This window comes from Capricornis sumatraensis, chromosome 16, assembly GCF_032405125.1.
Source record: "Capricornis sumatraensis isolate serow.1 chromosome 16, serow.2, whole genome shotgun sequence".
NCBI lineage: Eukaryota > Metazoa > Chordata > Mammalia > Artiodactyla > Bovidae > Capricornis > Capricornis sumatraensis.
The window spans coordinates 63,440,998-63,462,247 of NC_091084.1; the positions used below are offsets into that span (position 1 = coordinate 63,440,998).

At 46.2% G+C, this 21,250-nt stretch overlaps 2 protein-coding genes across 2 annotated transcripts in view; one reads left to right on the top strand and one right to left on the bottom strand.

Moving 5' to 3' along the window:
• Positions 1 to 220: 220 nt before the first annotated feature.
• Positions 221 to 12,765, top strand: RCN1 (reticulocalbin 1). Its single transcript, XM_068988600.1, has 6 exons — positions 221 to 474; positions 4,927 to 5,120; positions 6,111 to 6,289; positions 7,956 to 8,016; positions 10,573 to 10,772; positions 11,621 to 12,765. The coding sequence occupies exons 1-6, from the start codon at positions 221 to 223 to the stop codon at positions 11,726 to 11,728; spliced, it is 996 nt and encodes a 331-aa protein (XP_068844701.1). The 3' UTR covers positions 11,729 to 12,765.
• A 6,195-nt stretch (positions 12,766 to 18,960) lies between these two features.
• Positions 18,961 to 21,250, bottom strand: part of LOC138092224 (uncharacterized) — a 199,715-nt gene continuing 197,425 nt past the window's right edge. The window contains exon 3 of the mRNA XM_068988047.1: positions 18,961 to 19,345. Coding sequence (XP_068844148.1) covers positions 18,961 to 19,345 — 385 coding nt within the window. The remainder of the gene's footprint in view (positions 19,346 to 21,250) is intronic.

Consider the following 21,250-nt stretch of genomic DNA (forward strand, 5'->3'; position numbering starts at 1 on the left):
TGAAGGGGCCGTCCGGCGCTCCCCTGCCCGCCGCCCGGGGCGCGCCCCTCCGCTCTGGCACGGGGCGGGCGCTGGCCGAGGGGCCGGCCCGTCCCCTCCCTCTCGGCGCCGGCCCTGGCCCCAGCCCCGCCGCCGCCGCGCGCGCTCTAAGCCCCCATTCCCGAGCCGCCGCTCGTCGCTCGCTCGGAGCCTTCCCGCGGGCCGCGCTCTCCTCCGGACGATGGCGCGCGGCGGCCGCGGTCGTCACCTGGGGCTGCCCCTGGGGCTGCTGCTGGCGCTGCTGCTGGCGCCTCCGGCGCTGCGGGCCAAGCCCACCGTGCGCAAGGAGCGCGTGGTGCGGCCCGACTCGGACCTGGGCGAGCGGCCGGCCGAGGACAACCAGAGCTTCCAGTACGACCACGAGGCCTTCCTGGGCAAGGAGGACTCCAAGACCTTCGACCAGCTCACCTCGGAGGAGAGCAAGGAGAGGCTGGGGTGAGGCCGCGCTCGGGGACGCCGCAGGTGCCGGCGGGGCCCCTCGGGCCCGAGCCGCGCTGGCCACCGGCCGCAAAGCGAAAGCGAAATCAGGCGCCGGGACCCGAGGGCGTGGGCCGGGCGGGCCGGGCGGCGGGGCTGAAGCAAAGTTTGCCCGCGGGCGCCGGAACCTTGCATGGAGATCGCCGCCCCGGGCCGGGGTGGCTTCCCGCGGGGAGGCGAGAACGTGGCAGCGGTCTCCGGAGCCAGGACGGCCAGGGCCCGCCCCCTCCCCCGGGTTGCATCAGAAGGGAGGGGAGGGAGCGTACAAAAGAAGAATTTGTCCACGGTGGCCTTTTAGTGATAGGAGTTCTTCCCCCACCCTCCTGGTTTCTCTCTTCTCCCATTCCAAGAGGGGAGGCAGGAGACACTCCTAAGGTCTCAAGGATGATCGTTAATGGATCAAAGAGGAAGGGGCAGGCGGAGGCTTGATTCCTGGACCGTGTCCCAGGGCTGGGACTGAGGTGTTCTTGTCTTCTGCTCAGTCGCCCCCATATCTGAAGAAGGGAGTATAAGAATCCTGCTGTTAAGAAGGGAGGGGCATTAGGAGATAGGGATGGAGGGGTGGGAATGGAAACTGGTCCCTTCTGGTTTGTGTCTCCAGCATCTTCTGTTGGCAGCCGAGGGCAAAAGGCTGGAGGGTGGTGCGGTGGCAGGTTGTGAATTTCACCCTTGAAGGCAGCTGAGTCAGGAACCAAGCCTGGGCAACGAAACGTGGGTACATCTCAGTGCACCCGCTGCACAGGCCCTGGAGAGACACTTGGGCGCCGTCAGAGGTTCTCTGGAAACCCTTCCACAGAGGTCTACATCCAGCCTGAGCCCAGATGGAGACCTGGCTGGGGAGGGTCCCAAGAGCCCTGCCTACCGGGCACCAGGCCTCCAGGAATCTGCTTCCCAGGGGTGGAGGGTCTTTCTGCCCTGCTACAAGGAAAAAGAACACAGCCGTCCCTGTGCGGATGGGGCCACCAAAGGCCGGTGTGATTGGACAGACTGTGAGGCTAAATTACACCTATTGTGTAGGTGCACCATCTGCCTGCGCTGATAGAAAGGATCTTTGAACTTCAAAGTCACCTCCTAACAATTACGTTTTATTCTGCAGAGAAGTACTTTCTCTTCTAGTTTGAGCCTTAACAATGGGGGCCATTGATGAGTTCAGTCCATTGTATTGCTTTGAGGCACTTGGAGGCTGATTTATTCAGGGGCCCTGGGTGGCAGCCATTTGTCACCAGTGAGGAGGAGGAGAGGAACTGGAGTAGGGAAATTCTAGTTTAACGTCCTAAAGCTTCCAGTTTAATGCCTTCATCAGGACTAGTAAGCCTAGTGGTGAGAGCAGGACAGTAAGCCTAGTGGTGAGAGCAGGACAAGTAAGCCTAGTGGTGATGCATTTGACCCTTGGATGAAGACTTTTGCTGCATTCATTTACTATGAAAAAAAAATCTGAAAGACTGCTATGTGCTCAGCAGGGTGTTAGATACCTGACAACTACAAAGATAAAACCTTATGCTTTAGGCCATAAAGTACTTATAATCATATGCAGAGAAGAGAGGTTGGAGCAGATGCTACGCATAATTGCCCCCTAAAGCTTCAGGTTGGAGACAGGGGCTGGAGGTGGGGGATGGGGAGGTTGGGATGTCACCTGACCAGGGCTTGTGGCATGACTCAGGTCACCAGGCTTAGGACCAGGGGAAGGCATTCCTGAAGAGAGTAGCCTGCTTGCAGACAGTTTTAAAATTTGTTCCTTTGGATTCCGGGTGTTGGGACAGTAAAGGGACGGGGCAGGAGGAGTGGGAGGTGGCAGTGGCAAGGAGGCCAAGGCAGGACAGAGGGACCTTTGTGAGGTGGAGATTAGACATTATCCTGTACACGGTAGAAATGTTATTATCCCAAAATGCATTAGGAAAGTTGGACTGGCAGCAGGGCAGAGAACATAACCGAGGCACAGAAGGGGAGGCCGGGGCAGGGGTGGCCGTGAGTGCCTGAATCAGGCACAGTGGGAGAGGGCGAACCCTGAGCCATGTTGGAGGTGGAACTGGCAGTGCTTGCTCTTGGCTCAGCATGGCGGGGGCGGGGAGAGGAGGGAGCAATCTAGAGTGGCATCTGGTCTCTGGCCTGAGCCACTGCAGGGACAGTAGACACACTGCTCACCTACAAAGTAAATCTGGGCTGGGGCGGGTGGGGCGCGGGTTGGAAGGTTGGAAATGAAGGGTGGGTGCGATATGGGATGGGCTGAGTGTGAGAAGCCATCTTTCTGTCCACAGCTCCAAGTCTGGGCTGCAGGGCGGGGGAGCGTGGCTGGATCCAGGCAGCTTCGTCACCACCGTCTGCGCATAGATTCTGAAAACGTGGCAGATCTAAGGCCCCCAAAGACAAAAAGAAGTAGGGACCCATAGGCTTCGGGCAGTTGCAAATGTGGTGCACAGTCTTAGAAAAAAATATAAATTACTTGCCAACATTTAGCTTCGGAGTGACTTCACATACAGACCCCGATTTTTGGTTTCTGTTGATACCCATCGCCTGTTATTCCATGTGGAGGTCATTGTCTGGAGCAGAGCTGGGCAGTCTTGTTTGGCAGCTGGTGGGCAATCCCTGGATGCTTTGCTGGCTTCTTTTTTTTACATTTTTATTTATTTGGCTGCACTGGGTCTTTGTTGTGGCCTGCGGGATCTTAGTTCCCTGATCAGGGATCAAACTGAGGGGCCCTACTTTGGAAGCTCATCAGAGTCTTAGTCACTGGACCACCTGGGACATCCTGCTTTGCTTACTTCTGTTACCTGTTTGTTGAGTTCTCCATCCACCTGTGTTTGGGATTATCGTCCTTAGTGAGGAAAGGTGCACACCGTCTCCTCTAACCCTCCCAACATTCCTTGTGAAATAGGTGTCCAGTTTACAGATAGAGAAACAGAGACTCAAGTTATATGCCCGAGATCACTCAGGACTAGGATTGTTTGTTCTGATTGTAGCATTTGGTTTATCTACATTATAGCTACCTTTTCCCATAGCTCATCTTTGAGATTTTTAAAGAGAGAAGTTAGAACGATTTATGCTTCCAGCAAATATTTATTGAGCTCCTACTATGTGTCAGGCTGAGCTATGTCCTGGATGTTTCTTTGGCATACGTTGGATGCTGTCCTTTCCAAAAAGCAGGTTGTGTACTGTCTGACGTCATTTGGTCTTTGCTGGTTTGAGATTCTGCTTCTCAGTTGGCTTTGGATAACTGATGGGCATGTCACCACTGCCAGGACTGGAGCAGTGCCTGGCACATAATAGGTAGGCTAAACACTTGACAGTATTGAAAGAATTCTGCTGTGTTTGGCTGTCATTTCCTGGAAGCAAGATACTTGAGGTTTAGTCTTTTAGTCTTGAGACCTGTCAAAATTGCAAGGAAGGGACAAGTTCCTGAGAAAGAAGAACTTGGGCTACCCAGGTTCAGGTAGGGGATGGAGACTTAAGTACTAATGAACTCATTTCCATTTCTGATCAAAGAGTAACTAATTAGCCTGTATGACCTCTTTTCAGGTAAATGAACTACTATGGTAAAACTTTCTTAAACACTGGAAGTAGCTTTCAGGAGTTTTTGAAGTTCCTCTCAGGGCTGGCATCCCCAGCGTGGGCCCTCTGGCCTAAGAGATGGACACTGTTGAGGTTCCCAGCTTGACATTTGCCCTGCACAGGGGTATGCAGTGCCCTAGTGGAGTCCATTGGGGAATTTCTGGAACCCGGGCCAGCTGTGAAGCAGGATATGCCAGTGTACATATTTGCCTTCACCCTAAGAGCAGGAGGTTGAGGTTCCTGCAGCTGCTCGGGTTTCTTGATTAGGTTCCACAATGTCAAGGCCCTTTCATCCCTGACATTTTTTGCTTTGTCCGAGATCTGGTCTCTTCCAGCTTTAAGTTTCAGGTCTTTGAATCCAAAGTGGTGAGATAAAGGGAAATAAAAATCTCACTTATTTTTTGTTGGGTTAGTTAGAAAGCTAGACTCTTCCATCTTGGAATTGGGTTTAGAGCCAGAGGACATGGACTCTGACTCCAGTGGTACCAGTTATTCCCTCATTACTTTAAAAATGAGGGAGTTAAACTACATCAGGGAAAACTGCTAGGTTTCATCTTACAAATCAGCTCACTCACTTGGTAGTGTCTGTCTGCAGAGCACTGTGTTGTAAAGGATTCTGAGGTCACATCAAGGTCTATGAGGACAGAACGGCCTGATCCACTAGTGTCTGGTGTTGGCACTGGGTGGGTGGAGAGAGACATATCATTCTTGGAAAACTTAAACTTTAAGGTCCTTTCAAGCATCACCGGGTCATTGATTTTATTTTAGCACTTAAGCATTTTAGATTCTGCAGGTGTTTGATCTCTTTCTGAATCAGGATCACACAAAGCCTCATGGGTGGTTGTTGTTTTTTTTTAACTACAGGAAAATTGTTGATCGAATCGACAGTGATGGAGACGGCTTTGTCACCACTGAGGAGCTGAAAACCTGGATCAAACGGGTGCAGAAAAGGTACATCTATGATAATGTCGCCAAAGTCTGGAAGGATTATGATCGGGACAAAGACGATAAAATTTCCTGGGAAGAATACAAGCAAGCCACCTATGGTTACTACCTAGGTAAGAGGTGCTGCAGGAGCGATTACACAGCTGGGGCCCAAGTAACAAGCTTCTTGTGGGAAATTACTCTCTCATCATATCTACCCACTTCAGGGAGATGTCACAGTCTGCTAAGTAGAACCTGATTAAGTAGAACCGTGTAACATCCTGTTTTACTTACTAACAACACAATGGGCTGCTTTCTTTGAGAGAACTTGTAGGTGGAAGGGGTGAGGGTCTACTAAAAAATAAGCTGCTCTCCAGCCTGAGCTTACGATCTCAGAGGCATGTCCAGAGAACAAAGCAGAGAGGAAGCATGTGTGCTGAATTTCAGATAGCAAGGACTGGGTAAATTAGAACAGTCTCAGAAGGCTTCCTGGTGGAGGGTTGTTTAGGAACTGGGCCTTAAAGAATGGATTTGTATCTGGAGAGATGGAGACGAGGGGGGAAGGTGCGTCAGCTGGAGGGACAACGGTGCAATGATGCCTTCAGCAGTGGGCAAGGTGTGGACATAAGACATGCTTGTTTGGGAGGAATGATGGAGGGGATGTATGCCCAGCATGGGGTGCAGACATGTTAGATGGCTGCCTAGTAGAGGCCATATGTAACAGGACAAGCCTGAGGAGAACCAAAGACACACCCTCCCAGCTAGATTAAGAGAGGTCTTGAAAGATTTGCAGGAACTTAGAACAGATGTCCCAGGTATGAGGGAGCCTTTGTATGTTCTGTGTCAAAGAATATGATGAAAGTAGGGTACTACAAAGTGAAGTAGGATATTAATATGGTCTCTAGCCTATGTTTTCCACCACTTGCTCTAATGCCCCTAACTAGCCTTTAGGGCCTGGACTGTAGGGTGGCCTGGAGGGACAGACACTGGAGGCATTCTGAAATAAATGTTTCAGAAACTCGACACATCAGGACCTTCTGCCCTTCATATTAAGTAGCACGGGGCATGATCTGGAGGGGAACTTTTTCCTTGGTAGTATTCATGTTTCTGCGCACATCCTGCAGGAAACCCCACAGAGTTTCAGGATACCTCAGATCATCACACCTTTAAAAAGATGCTGCCACGGGATGAGAGAAGGTTCAAGGCTGCAGACCTTGATAGTGACCAGACAGCCACCCGGGAGGAGTTCACTGCCTTTCTGCATCCTGAGGAGTTTGAGCATATGAAGGAAATTGTGGTTTTGGTAAGATATCCAAAGAGCCTGGACTGGGAAAAGACCAAATCGAAAGCAGCACCAAAACCTTATCCTTTCTTGCAAAGTGAGAATGTTCTTCAGCCCAAGGGGAACTGGACAGGGACTCTGAAGTGGAATACACTGGAATGCCTGTGTACTCAGGAGATGAGTCAGGGGAGGGGAGCTGCTGTAACAAGTAGCCCCCAGTCCCAGCTATTCAACACAGTAACTGAAAATTAGTTCTTGCTTATACCGAGTCCAGGGCAGATGGTCCCCATCAGTGGATCTTTTGGGCGGTTCTCAAGTGCTGGCAGGCCCCCAGGCCATCTCCATCTTGTCCTCCACCGTCCTGTGGCTTTGAGGTCATCCTGTCCAATCCCCTGTATTCATCTGATAGACAGAAGAAGAGAAGGACTGAGGAAAAGGCACGGTATTTCCTGTACTGGCCAGGAAATGACACCTCCCTTCCTTTTACATTCCATGAGCTCCTACATTTGCCATGGGCTCCTACACTGACAGTTTAGATGTGTGCCCAGAAAGAGCAGATGGGTTTAGTGAGCAACTAGCTTGCCTCATTTGCCAGCTTTGAGGGAACTAGAATAAGACTCAGAAATGGAATGCACTGGACTGTTAAATCATATGGAAACGTAAGGTCAGACCATGTCTAGAAAGGGTGCTCCCCTTGGAGTGTATTTGCTTTCCATAGTGTCTTGTCGGGTCCCAAGTGTCTTCATTTTCCTTGACATTAAAGCAAATCCCGATCCCGTTTCCAGGGCAGGCATCCTGAGGCAGTTCCAATTGTTTTGCTGCTGGGAAACAACCAGCCCTGGACTGTTTCCGTTTTCCAGTCTTGGATGGGTTTGCTTATGGATGCTTCATCCTTATGACCACAGTGACCCTGAGGACTGGGCAATGGCTCTAAGAATCATTCCTTTAACACCCAACGTCCACTTAGTGATGGCTAATTTGCCAGAAGACAGTGAAGATGGGGAAGTGGATTATGTGCTTCTGGATTGACTCAGTTCTCAGGTTGGCTGTTTTCTTCAGGATGCCTTTGAGTTTCTGTGACAGTGGACAGTAGACTCATTTAATTAACTTACCCTAGCAAAACAAAAACAAAAACCCTAGTTTAGAGGCCAAATGTACTAAATATACAAAATAATATTGGGTGGCCAAAAAGTTCATTTGGGATTTTCTGTACGCTATTACTTATTGGCCACCCAAATGTATTCAAGTCAGATATACTTTTATTTTCCAATTGTTCACAGTTCCATATTTTCCTGCCATCACCTCGGTATTCATGGTCCAGTTAGCAATGGAATCTGTCTTGGTGATCATTTTAGTCCAGTGGTTTTCAAGCTGGATTCCTCACAGTACACAGAGACGATTAGGCAGGAGAGTGGAGGTGGTTAGCCTGGCAGGGCTTCATAATGAGAACATCTGGGCTTATAGGTACATTTTCATTTGCAAAGAGTGTTCTGCTTTTAAAATGATAGGCTGGGGGAGGAGGGACAGAAGCCATTACCTGCTTTTTACAGATCACACACTAATGCCCAGGGAGGTCAGGAGACGAGCCAGAAGTCCTCAAGCCATAAAAGCCAGACAAAGGAGGACAGTAGTTAGATTGACTGAGAGCACGGAGCTATCTTGCATCTCTTCCCCCTTTGCTTCCTAGGAAACTCTGGAGGACATCGACAAGAATGGGGACGGCTTTGTGGATCAGGATGAGTATATTGGTGAGTGCTGGCCTGGAGTCTTGCTCCTCTGTCCCAACTGGGCACCAGGCCTCCCCCACCTGTCTGGCTACTTTTCCTCAGACGTCTCCTTTAGCAGCAGCTGCAAGTCTGTTGGTGTCACTCCTGTGACTTCCCAGTGAGAAGGACTTGTCACACCAGTCCTCGGGGTGCAGGGTCAATGCACTGCATTGCAGGCAATACAGTGCCTCAGGGAGGCATTCCTGGTGGAGTAGAGCCCAGGCCAGCCATTGACCCCACGGCTCTGAGAGGCGCTCTTCATCACACTGTGGAGTTTCTCCCTTTGCGAGACGGGACTAGCGATCCCAGAGCTGGGAAGGCGGGCTAGCGCGGACAGTCTCAGGGGACAGACTCTACAGCAGACTGTTCGCCAGCGGGGCCTAGAAATGGAGCAGACAGAGCTGTGGTCAGCAGAACTGTTTACAGGCCCAAGCTGTCTGCAGAAAGGCATTCCTTCTTAGGTAAACCTTTTACAGAATGCATAGTCTCCCCACATACGGCTGTTTTATGCCTCTGGCTTTTGGTCTTTCATTGGGAGTACTGTTCCCAGCTTTTTGTCCTGAAGGGTTCCACTTGAACAACATCCAGAACTGTGTTTGCAGGTAACCGAGCCCTGGTCAAAGGAGGCTCCAGTTAAGCCCCCAGGTCAGAAGCCACTGCTCCTGGTTAGAGCCCTTCCCAGGAGCCCTTCCAGCCTGAGGGACTGACGGAGGCGGCACAGATATTTTCATTTGATCCTCAGCGGTTCCTGCTTAGGAGGTTTGGCACATGCCCCAGCTGCAGGCCACCTTGTCAGGATAGCTCTTCTCTTCCCAAGTGTCAGTAAAGTAAAAGCTGGAAAATCGTTTGAGGGGTGGGATAGATATAACTTTTGTGCAGATATTTAATAGAGGCAGTCAGTTACCTTGAATAAAAGCAGCACCCACGTTGCCATCAGTCTCCAGTTCGTGCTTAACTCTGCCCTCCCAAACACAAGAATAAGTACCTGCTGTAAAGAAGAGCAGAGTTTCTAACAGCCATTTGGAATTACATTTAGTCTGAAGCAGCAAACGCTGTTCTCCTTTCTGTCGTAACGGCAGCTCTCGCCTCAGTAACTGAAGCCATCTCGGTGGCATTCCCGCTGTAGAACAATCAGTGCTGACAGCCCCATCGTCAGTGTGCACAGTGCAGCCTGTCTCACGCCTGGTGCACACGCGTGTGAGCCCCGCACACCCAGTGGTGAGAGAATTCGACTTGAAGGAAAGGCAGGGTGATTAAGATGGTGCAGCTCTTCTGATTTCAAGTGTGTGCTCTCCTTCACTCTCTTCCTGATCCGCATTGAAAAGGTGCATGGCGGGGGGCAAAACTCTTGAGTGACTTTTCCTAAAAGAAACATTTTTTTTTGCACCGGACACCGGCAGAGAGGCTGATGGGGGCATTGTTCTTGAAAACCGAATTCTGAGCAACTTGCTGTCAGAGACCAGGTGCCTGGTCTAGCAAGCTACTTCCTTTAGGGAGGAGCCTTCTCTACAGGCAGGGACAAGACATGGTACAGTGGGGAGAATGCTGGAATTAAGAGTCCTGGCTTCTCCACTTACTAGCTCTGTGACCCTGTGGGAGTCATGTAATCACTCCATATAAGCCTATAAGCCTCAGTCTCCTCATCTGTAAAACGGGAAGGCACAGCACCCATTTTTCCAGGATGGTGTGAGTCTACTTGTAGCTGAACCCAACCAGGGTCTCACCTCTCTTTTCCTTCATTCACTATCTACTGTCTCTACCACCTGACGTTTCCAAGCTGTTTCCATCAAAGAGAAATTGCCCACAAGGTATCTTTCTTTTCCTAGAAAATCTAATAGCTTAGTAAACAGTGGATAAGCTTTGCCTTTTTCCTTTTCCCTGCCATTTTGTAAAACAAGGTTATTGATCTGTCTTATAAAATTGCTTTAAGGGTAAAGCAAAATATATGTGAAAGCCCTCTGGAAACGATATAAACAGCAACAGTAATAAACACAGTGGTTAAGACTATGGGTTGGAAGCAAGAGTGCTTGTGTTCCTGTATAGGCAAGTACATTCTTATGCTAGCTGTGGGTCCTCCTTGGGTTAAGGCTGTGCCTCAGTGTTCTCATCTATAAAGTGGGAATCCTACTTCATAGGATTATACTGAAAACTCAAATTGTAAAAAGTATGCATTCTGTACAGCATCTGGACTATAGAAAGTGCTGGTATTGGTCATTATTATTAGTTTTCACCTGTATAGTTCCAGCCTGGGTTGTAGAGGGCTTAACCTTGATAATAACCTTTTGAATAATAAATTACTGTCTCCACTTTAGACAGGGCACTGGACTAAGTCAAGGTCAGAATTCACCTTCTGGCTTCCAAGCACAGTTCTTTCTCTTCCACTCACTGGCCCTTAGAGTGGATAAATCATTGTATTCTTTGCCCAAGAGGTGATTGTCCCCTAGGTATCTGCTTAGGTCTCTTGACTGCTGGAGGTCAGGTTTTCTTAGATTTACCTTCCCACTGGTCTTCATAACCAAGAACAGCCTTCCCTTCTAGCTGATATGTTTTCCCACGAGGAGAGTGGCCCTGAGCCAGACTGGGTGCTGTCAGAACGGGAGCAGTTTAATGAATTCCGGGATCTGAACAAGGACGGGAAGCTGGACAAAGAAGAGATTCGTCACTGGATCCTCCCCCAAGACTACGACCACGCGCAGGCCGAGGCCAGGCACCTGGTGTACGAGTCAGACAAAAACAAGGTATTTCGCAGTCTCTGGAACCGTTCCTTGAAGGGAGACAGTGTACAGAAGATTGGTTCTGTTTGCTTCTTTGATGTTTGCCTTGGCCCGTGCGGCCGTGCCCTTATTGGCCTCTCTCATTCCTGCCCTACATCTGAGACCTGTGAACTTGGCGGACATCGTGATAACCCGCAGTGAGCTCATTAGGCCAGATGTTCCTATTCCTAGAGAGCCTGTTGTGGGTTGCACTTGGGTTCACTGACATCTCCTAGGATCACAGAGCCAGTCACTTTGTTGGCCGTAGGCAGGCATGGATCTAAGAGGTATGCCCTGCATCACCCTAGGACCAGCTTTTCATAAATCCATTCACTCCTTCAGCAGGCATCTACAGCATGTGAGGCAGAAGGGATCCCATCACAAGAAGGCCAGCTTCCTGTGCCAGCTCCAATGCCAACATCCACTGGTCAATATGCAAATATAAGATGTGGAAAGAGGTCCTGCCTCTTCCCATTTTGATCACTGCTCCGAATTCTCGGGAGACAGTCAGGTTCTGCAGTCAGGCCATAAAAGGGAAGTGGAATTCTTCAGGGCCTGTTTTGGGAATGCCAGCACGGCATGTAGACATAACCAGACTCTGGCTTCTGAATTCCTTGAGGACTTTTCCGATATATTTCAGCAGTGTTTATAGCAGGAAGCTGTTCCATTTAGGGTTTTGCAGAGCAGTGATGGTAGATGAAAGAGGTACCCAGCAGTTTCTTAATTATGAATTGTAATATTTTAAATGTTGCAGATCAGTGAAATAACATGAGTGTCAGGCTGAGCTATTTACTCAGGGTTTCTGTGACAAAGCGCTTTCTTCTCTCCTCTAGGATGAAAAGCTCACTAAAGAGGAGATCTTAGACAACTGGAACATGTTTGTTGGAAGCCAAGCTACCAATTATGGGGAAGACCTCACCAAAAACCACGATGAGCTCTGATGCACACTCACCGTAACATGACAGACTGCATAATAGCCTTTCTTTTATTGTCCTGGATGGTTGCTATAGTTGTCTCACTTACAGCAGTTATGTCTCCACAGAAAGCAAATTTATCACCTCAGATTGGGGTTAAAATTGTTTTTTACTCAATATTTGCTGGAAAATACTCACCACTATTCTTTGAGTAACATTTCTCTTCAAGCACATTAAAATCTTGGTAAATTGCAATGCTCTATGGGGATACATTACTAAAACATGACTTTTTAGCTTTTTCCGTGAAATTTGAACTAAAGAAGAATGAAATTTGAAAAGCCCTATTATTCAGAAGTTGGGTAGGTGGGGAGAGGGCAGTATATGGAGTGACTGCTATGCATTTTAACTGCAGATTTTTTTCCATTTGCCACCGTTAATAGTTGGTAAGGGAAAATTCTGATTAAGCTTCAGTGGTGTCTCTTCCTACACAGGCTTCTTTCAGAGCAAGGCTGATTATTCAGATTCTTCCTTCTTGATGTACTCTGAGCTGTTACTGTAAATGGCATGTAAACCTCTGTGCATTTTTCTGTATGAACCTGCTAATGTGCACAACAGATCCACCCATCTTTGTTTTTTGTCTTTTTTTTTTTTTTTACAATAAGAAGCAATTAAGAAAGATAATGTGAAAAAGAAAGGAATTTTAAAGGTAGGGAGAAAAGATGAATGTCAGGCATTTGAAGAACTATAGGAAAATGGTAAATACTTTATTATACTTGAGAAATTCTTCTTGACATGTAAATGAAGTAGATCTGATCTTTGAAAAAGTGACTAGAAATCCAATCCATTTCCTTGCTGACCTCTTCACAGGAATAGAGAGTGGGGTCCTAGGGAAGCCTGCCTAGTGGAGCTCTGGAACCCATCTCTTCCAGTCTGGTGAATCCACAGCCTTCCAACCTGCCCTGGGACCACTTACACCATGGAGTTGACCAAGTAGTGTTCCAAGCCACTGGCTAAACTGGAAGAAAGAACTTTTACAGGTTGAAATTCCACCTTATAAGTAGAAAGTGAATGAATAAAGGATCCCTCTGAGGATTTTCTATTGTGTCCTGTGGTGTTTGACTTCACACGTACCATCTATGACATTATTCTCTACTGATAGAGAATTTAACAGAGGGATGAGATGACATGAGTAAAGTTAAAGAAGTTCTGCATTTTAAAAATCCAACTACTAGAATGTTCAGGACATACTCATATTTACTTATTTAATATATACTTCTCTATGATAATTAGAGAAACTACAGATCATCTTAACTGTAAGACCTTTCAGAGACAAGTTTCAGCTGGAAGGAAATCTAGGCTTCTTGCAAAGGCTTGTTCAGTCACCAAGTCGTGCCTGATGACTCTTGACCACCCCATGAACTGCAGCATGCCAGGCTTCCCTGTCCTTCACTATCTCCCAGAGTTTGCCCAAGTTCACATCCATTGTACTGGTGATGCCATGCAACCATCTCATCCTCTGTTGTCCCCTTCTGCCTTTCTAGCATCAGGGTCTTTTCCAGTGAGTCGCCTCTTTGCATCAGGTGGCCAAAGTATTGGTGCTTCAGCTTTAGCATCAGTCCTTCCAATGAATATTCAGGGTTGGTTTTCTTTAGGATTAACTGGTTCAATCTCCTTGGTATCCAAGGGACTCCCAAGGCTACCAGGCCCTGTAGCATCTGGTCCTTTCCCACCTCATCAGTATCACTCGGTTTCACCTCCCACAGCAGCCTCACTGACTTTCTGGTCCTCAAACACACCAAATTCATTTCCAAGTTGGGCCCTTTGCACTTGCTGTCCTTTCCCATTGGGAACCCCCACTGCACACATCCTGGGGTAACACGATTCCTCAAAGGGGACCTTCCTGACTCCATTATTTGTAGTAGTCCCTCAGGCTTCCCTGATGGCTCAGTGGTATAGAGTCTGCCTGCCAATATAGGAGCTGCAGTTTCAATCCCTGGGTCAGAAAGATCCCCTGGAGGAAGGCATGGCAGCCCACTTCAGTATTCGGAGAATCCATGGACAGAAGAACCAGGAACCCCTGGCTACAGTCCATGGTGTTGCAAAAGAGTTGGATACAACTTAGCAACTAAACAATGACAACACTTGAGTCCACATTTCTCCGTTTTATTTTCTGTTTGGTATGTATATATTGCCATTTATATTTGTTTCCTGGGACTGCTATATAAATTACCATAGAAGAGTATGGTTCAACAACAGAAACTCTTAACAGTGCAGGCTGGAGTCTGAAATCAAGTCGTTGGCAGAACTGTTGTTCAATAGCTAAGTCGTGTCTTACTCTTTGCAACTTATGGGCTGCAGTACACCAGGCTTCCCTGTCTTTCACTGTCACCTGGAGTTTGCTCAAACTCATGTCTGTTGAGCCAGTGATGTCATCAGACCATTGCATCCTCACCAGGACTGTGCTCCTGAATGCTTTAGGGGAGAATCCTACAATCTTTCTTGCTTCTTCCTGCTTCTGGTAGTTCCAGGTGTGCTTGCTGTGGCTGCTTCACTCCACCCTGCATCTGTCTTACGGCCTTTTTTCCCCTCTCTCTGAGTGTGTCTCTCTTTTGTGTGTCTCTTACAAGGACACTTGAAATTGGCTTTAGGGCTCACCTAGATAATCCAGGGTGATCTGATCTCTAGATCCTTAATTATATCTGCAAAAGGCCATTTTCCCAAGTAAGCTCATATTCACAGGTTCCAGGAGTTAGGAGGGAGACATATGTTTTGCGGGGGGCACCTATCAACCAACTAAACTGCCTGACATTTTGTTTGTAAACTGTCCATCTTCCTTGAGCTAGAACACAAGCTCTATGACAACACTCTGATTTGTTTGACTAACTGCTGGTTCCCAGGATCTAGAACAGTAGAGCAGTAAAGCCTAGCCTACAATAAATACTCTGTAATTATTTGCTGAATGAATGAGAGATTGTTACCTTTAATGAAAGAGAATACTTCTGGGGTCAGGGCGGGGAGGCCTGTTTTTTTTAATTTAAAATTAAAAAAAATTTTTAAATTTTTTTAAAATAGCTAAAATTTGCTGAATGAAAAGTAATTTGCCAAGATTCCAGAGTGATCAAATGGCAGGACCAGAATGCAAATCCAAGTATTCCTTGCTCCAAAATCTCTGTTGTTTAATACTAAATTTTACTGCTCCAAATCTCTGAATCTGACATATGTCCCCTTTATTTCTTTGCTCACTTGCAGTATATGATTATGTGGTCAGGAAATGAGAATAACTCACCTAGAAATAGGCTGACACTTTTTTTTAAGCAATGAGAACCTGTCTTTAAAAATATGAGAAAATAATATAGTGTAACCTAATTATATGCATAACACTTTTAAAAGGTGCTAACATTATTTTTCCCCCAAAAGGGAATACCGGCTGGTTTATTAAGTTATACACAGTCAGATGTTAAATATATTTTGAACACTAAGTTTTTCCCTTTCAAGTCAGTGCACATAGACAAGAACCCTCAAAGAGACTAGTGCTTCTGGGGCTGAATTTAACACTATTTAAGGAAAGAAAACCTTAGGTAGGGGACATAGCTGTTAACATGGTGATTTGTAAAGCCTTAGATTTCTAATAGGGTCTGACTGTTTCAAGGAAAACATATTTTGTTTCTAGGTAACATTTCAAGTCTGATTATGAATAAATGCTACAAAATTGATCTGTAATGGGAAATACTGTTATGTCACAAAGCATTATCTATATGCTTAATGTGACTGAAAGCATTAATTGCTAGGAGCCAAAATCTGTCCAAGCAAAACATGAACATGTATTTTGTATCTCTTGTCTCTTACTGTAGATTTTCGAATGAATTCGAGTGTAACAAAGATGTAGTTAGAAAATCTGCACACCTGAAGGCTTTCTTCACCCGCTCGGATTACTGTACTTGTTCCTTGTCAGCAAATGCAGGAGCCATAACTGCTCAGAAGTGCCCAGCAAACAACAGATACATGCATGGCCACTTGTTAGTAGCTCAGCAAAAACATCTTGCAGAGTGGTGAATGGCTGACTGCATTTTAAAGTCTTTCTAGATTTATTTGGCCACCTTTATAGTAAAAGTCAGCTTCCTCCAACTACATGCAACTAAAATTTGGCTCTTTCTGTATTTTTAAAAAAATTCTCTCTGTATTCTTAAAGCAAGTTCATAGTGCTTGCATTTCCCACCAAAAAACCAATGAGTACCATAACATCTAACACTTTGGATCATGTTGAAGCATTACAATTTTGAGCAGTGGAAAGACTGTGTCATCAGCACTCAAACTCATGAGATTTACATGAACTTGGAGCCATTTCCAAGTATCCATCTGCACTCTCAAATATGGTCATTTGCAGGGTCTGGGACTGGGGAAACACACCCTAGGTATAGTGCATTCCATCATCCCGTGTGCTTTAAGTACCTCTCTGATTCTTCTCCTATAAAATAGTGCCCAATTTCCCACAGAGACTCATGAAACAAAATGAATGTGAGGATTGGTTACTTTCCTGCCTTGGAGGTATTCGTGTAGTGGGAGCACACAGTATTTCTTTTCTCCTACGTAAATACTAATAATACCTGTACCAGGCACTGTGTCCAGGACTTACATACACTAACCGTTGAACCCTCACAACAGCCCTCTGAGGTTGGTACTTGTAATAAAGAGGATATGTTGGGTTAAGCTACAGTAAAAATCATTTCATGTCAGTGGTTTACAGCAACAGACAATTAATTTTTCCTTTCTCAAACTCTGCTTTGGTTCTGAGCAATTGTCCATGGCAGCTGTGGTGTGGGTTTCAGCAGGGCGTCTCTATAGCCACCCATGTCCGCTGAGGAGTAGAGCACAAGCAAACAAACATGGCCACTCCTGAAGGTGACCCATGTCTCCCATTCATTGGTCAAAACAAGTCATGTGGGCACATGTCTCCCATTCACTGGTCAAAACAGGTCATGTGGCCACATCTAACTTCAGGGGAGTAGGAAGTGCAATCCTACTATTGCTCTGCGTGAGGGGTCAGGGTGTTAAAAACATTGGTGACTGGCACTCCTGGGTAACCAGTGGTAATAGTATGATTTTTTCCATTTTATAAGTGAGGGAATTTTAAGGGGAATTAATATCCAAAATAACACAGTTCATAAGTTAGGTGACTATATGATTGATTGGCCAGATCAGAATACCTTTGCCAATGAAAGGAGGGTTTTAATCAACACCTCCCTAAATCCTGAGCAGCCTGCACTGACCGCTTTGGGATTTACCGACCCTCTCTCTTCCTCCTCTGGCTGGGATCTTCTTCCTCCTCCTCCTGAACTGAGGTGTCCGCAGCCAACAGACAAGGTGAGCAATGCACACGCAAGAACTCAAGAGCAGAGAAGTGAGACACACAAAAAGGGGGTTTTCCCCGATGACCTTCCTGAGGAGGTCAAATGCCAGAGGTCAGATAAATCAACACCTGCCAACCAGGCTGCTGCTTAATGGTCTTGCCGAGATTAAGAATTCTTGTATGAAGTGTTTTAAAACCTAAAAATCAATCTATCACTAGGTGAAATTGAATGAATTAAATGACAAAGGAATAGCTTTTAATGTCGTTTTTATCATGGTCAGGGTATTCCAAAGCTAGTTGTATGTGGTGGCGATTTGAAACTCATTTCAAAAGCAGGTCGAGTCTTAGTACAATCAAAAACATTCAGGAAAGGTTATATTTTCAGAGGAAGAAACTGAGGCCCAGACAGATTAAGCTTGTGTGTTTCCCTATCTCAGGACTGAGAAAGAGGTTGGACTAGAACACCTTCCCCAACTCCAGTTGTTCTTTTTAAAACCTCAATGTTCTCATGTGAAAAATGGCAATAATAAATCCTACGTTACAGAAGAGAAATATGATGAATTAAGGTAACAGTCATAAAGCACTTGTGTGGCCAGTGCGCAGGAAATGGTAAGCATTTTCATTATTATATCAAAGAAGGGTTCTTACATATTTCAGCATCAGAGGTTTATTTTTAGATTGCAGCACATTCCATTAGTGACTGATGCAGGTCATGAATTTATCAGAAAATGGTTAAAGGTGTGTTTGTTGTTTTAAATACAAAAAAGAAAGTTGTTCTTTTCTTTTTTTAAAGTTCACATATTACCAAAAAAAGACCTCATGTGGTTATATTAACTGTAAGAAGCTAAAGACATTTAAAGACTCTCATCAGATTAGTGGTTTTAAATCACAGCAAGTATACGGCCATGCTGCTGGAGATAAAGATGCCTGTAGCCAGCATGCCCAGGTGAGTTGAGTTGAGAGACAACCCCACTCACTAGCTGAATGACTTTAGGCCAGTTATCGATACTTGCACCCTGCAAACCTCGTTTTCCTCTTTGAAAAAGGAGGGAAGAGCAGCACCAGCCTGGCTAGGTAGTGTGGGGGCTCAGTGAGACCCTGGGTGTGGGGCACTTTGCCCAGGGCCTGATTCACAGGGATGCTTGATTGGTGAAGCAAGGTGACACTCATAAAGGGTAAAAAATACCCTCTCCTTGGGGTGGAAAAAAACACGCTAAGGAATAAAAAGAAATCATCTAGAGAAGGAAATATTGCCATTTGCAGCAACAGGATGGACATAGAGAACATTATACTTAGCAAAGCAAGACAAAGACAAATATTATGTGATATCACTTATAAGTGGAGTCTAAAAAATAGTACAAATGAATCCGTATACACAATAGAAACAGACTCACAGACAGAGAAAACAAATTTTTAGTTACAAAAGAAGAAAAGGAATAGAGAGGGATAAATTAGGAGTATAGGAATAATGGATACAAACTATTGAGCATTAAATAGATAGGCAACATGGGATGTCCCCTGGTGGTGTAGCGGTTAGGATTCTGGGCTGCCCTGACCTGGCCTGGGTTCAGTCCCTGGTTGGGGAACTAAGATCCCTCCCACAAGCTGTGTGGCACAGCCCTCCCCACACCCCAAAAAGATAAGCAACGAGATTTACTGTATAGTACAGGGAATTATACTGACTGAACTGAACAGGGAATTATATTCAACATCTTGTAATAACCTATAAATGGAAGATAATATGAAGCACATACATACATATATATTATATATATATAACTGAATCATTCTGCTGTACACCTGAATCCAACACAGCATAAATAAATCAAATGTAGTTCAATTAAACAGAAGAAACTGTTAAGAGGATCGTCTACACTTTATTTTCTGGCAGGCGTGACTCCCATACAGACGTTCACCCTGGAGCCGGGCTCATCAGCCGCAGGAGGCCCCTCCGGAAGTCTTCGGGAAGGCCCACCGGCTTGCTGGTGGCTGGATTGACAAAGACATGGACTGAAGACCCTGTGGTGCAGGCCGAAGAGGCAAAGTGAGCCAGCTTGGGGTGGCCGAAGAAGAAGCCATCGCTGAGGTCCCAGTGGCTGACGGAAGGCGTCTCCTTGGTGGGCTTAGGGGGGAACAGGGCAAGGCGGTAGTGCACGCTGGAGCAACCCACTTTCTCCACGGCCAGCGCGGCCACTGGGATCTGAGGAAAGCTGACCGGTGTGTGGAAGGTGCACTGATTGGTCACCATGAAGCCCACCATGGGGGACGTCAGCAAGCCGGTTTTCAGGCCGCAGTACCTGGGAAATTATATTACAGTGCTTATTCCAGGTCACCACAGTGCTGTCTCCCAGCCCAACCACTGAGTTTCAGCCTAGTGTGACCCAGCTTCAATGGGCCTAGAATCAAATCCCAGCTCTGCCCCTCACTAGCTGGGTTATCTTAGGCAAGTTACTTAACTTCTCTTTACTCCAGTTCCCACAATAATGTTATGTTCACAACACTGGTACCTACTTCATAGGCTGACTGAGAATTAAATCATAAGTGTCATATAATAGCATAAAATGTAAGACACTAACAGTTCACAGATTTAGTAAGTTCTCATTAAACACTAGCTATTATTATTAATATTGTGTCCTTCTTGTCTTCACTTCTCCTGGTAAAAAATCGGGTATTTTTGTGCAAATGAGAGAATTACTGTGTCTCTTACATCTGCTATGAGCTTGTAATCTCTTTAAGGACAGTGACTGTGTCTTAAGTTTGTTGACTAGAAATAAGGCTATATTTGAGATAAAAGATGGCTCACTGGGTAAAGAATCTGCCTGACAATGCAGGAGACCCAGGAGTTCGATATCTGGGTTGGGAAGATCCCCTGGAGTAGGCAATGGCAGCCCACTCCAGTATTCTTGCCTTAAAAATCCCACAGACAGAGGAGCCTGGAGGGTGACAGTGCACGGGGTCACAAACCATCAGACGCAGCTGAGCAAACGGGCACTACTGAGGTAAATGCAGAGGTTGAGCAAAGTCAGAAATAAACAGCACCATGCTTGGTTATCTCTTCCTTCTTCTCCAGAGAAGTCTACTTATGATTTAAACAGGTTAATCATGTTGTCTTCTTTTCTTTTTGAGAAAATTAAGACTGAATGTGAGAATTTGCTGTAAGAAAACAATTGCGGATCCTATAAAGGTTTGCCTACAAAGCTGCTCACATGTTTCACAGAAGCAAGCTACGCGTCTCCTTCCAGGGAGGGCGCCGTGGGTGCCAGGGGCCAGCCACCTGAGCATCCACTGGTGTCACCCATCACGACATTAGATACGTTCACTTATTGACATGGAAAGTCATTAGTGAAAAAGATCATATTACCGAACAGTATTTAGCATTTGATCCCATTTGTTTTTATAGGAACATACTGGCTTATGTCCTTATTGCCTAGAAAAAAACTCTGAAAGGATAGACTCCCAAATAATTTCAGTAGTGATCTAGCAGTGGAATTTTGGATAATTTTTTCTTCCTTTGGTTTGTATAAATTTTCCAGAATGAACATGATTTGCCTTTGAAAGAATTTTTTTAAAGTGCTATTTTGTTTAAATGTATGAATATGAATTTCATTTCTCCAAAGGAGCACTGGAGAGACAAGCAGGCTGGAGAAGTAAGGCTCCTTCTTCTTCCCACTGGGATCCTGCCCCTGGCTGCACTGCCTGAGGAGCCTCCCTCCTGAACAAGAGAGAAGGAAAAGGGAAGAGGAGAAGAAAAGCCAGCTCTTCAGTGTGACTGAGATCCAGTGAGAACCAAATTCTCCCATTTTTATTTCCCAGGCTTCTTTCCCGCAATTGGTTTCCTAGTTCCCTGCCACCTTTTCCTCATTCTTTTAAGGCACTGACAGTACTCCTCCCACTGAGGGTATAGCGTTTCCTGAGCTCCCTGCAACTCTGAGCCAGGCCACCAAACCTTTAAATAATTAAAATGCAGGAGCACTTTCAAACAATGAAATTGATGAGCACCTGGTCACCAGGGCTGCACTGAGTGTTTTACATTTTGTTATTCATCTTCAAAACCATCCTCCAAGGTAGATCTTATTTCCCCATTGTATAGGAAAGAAAGTAGAGCAGGGAGGCTGGATGAATTTCCTAAAGGCATGCATTTGTACAGTTAAGTGGTGGTCCAGGCCCAAAATTCAGGCTCTGGAGAGCCAAAGCACATGTTT

What these genes read in the sequence shown, in the direction of transcription:
- RCN1 (XM_068988600.1), top strand. Translation starts at nt 221, where the DNA reads ATGGCGCGCGGCGGCCGCGGTCGTCACCTGGGGCTGCCCCTGGGGCTG. An exon ending in CACCTATGGTTACTACCTAG is followed by an intron (nt 5,121 to 6,110) that starts GTAAGAGGTGCT and finishes CACATCCTGCAG; the next exon opens with GAAACCCCACAGAGTTTCAG. An exon ending in TGAAGGAAATTGTGGTTTTG is followed by an intron (nt 6,290 to 7,955) that starts GTAAGATATCCA and finishes TTTGCTTCCTAG; the next exon opens with GAAACTCTGGAGGACATCGA.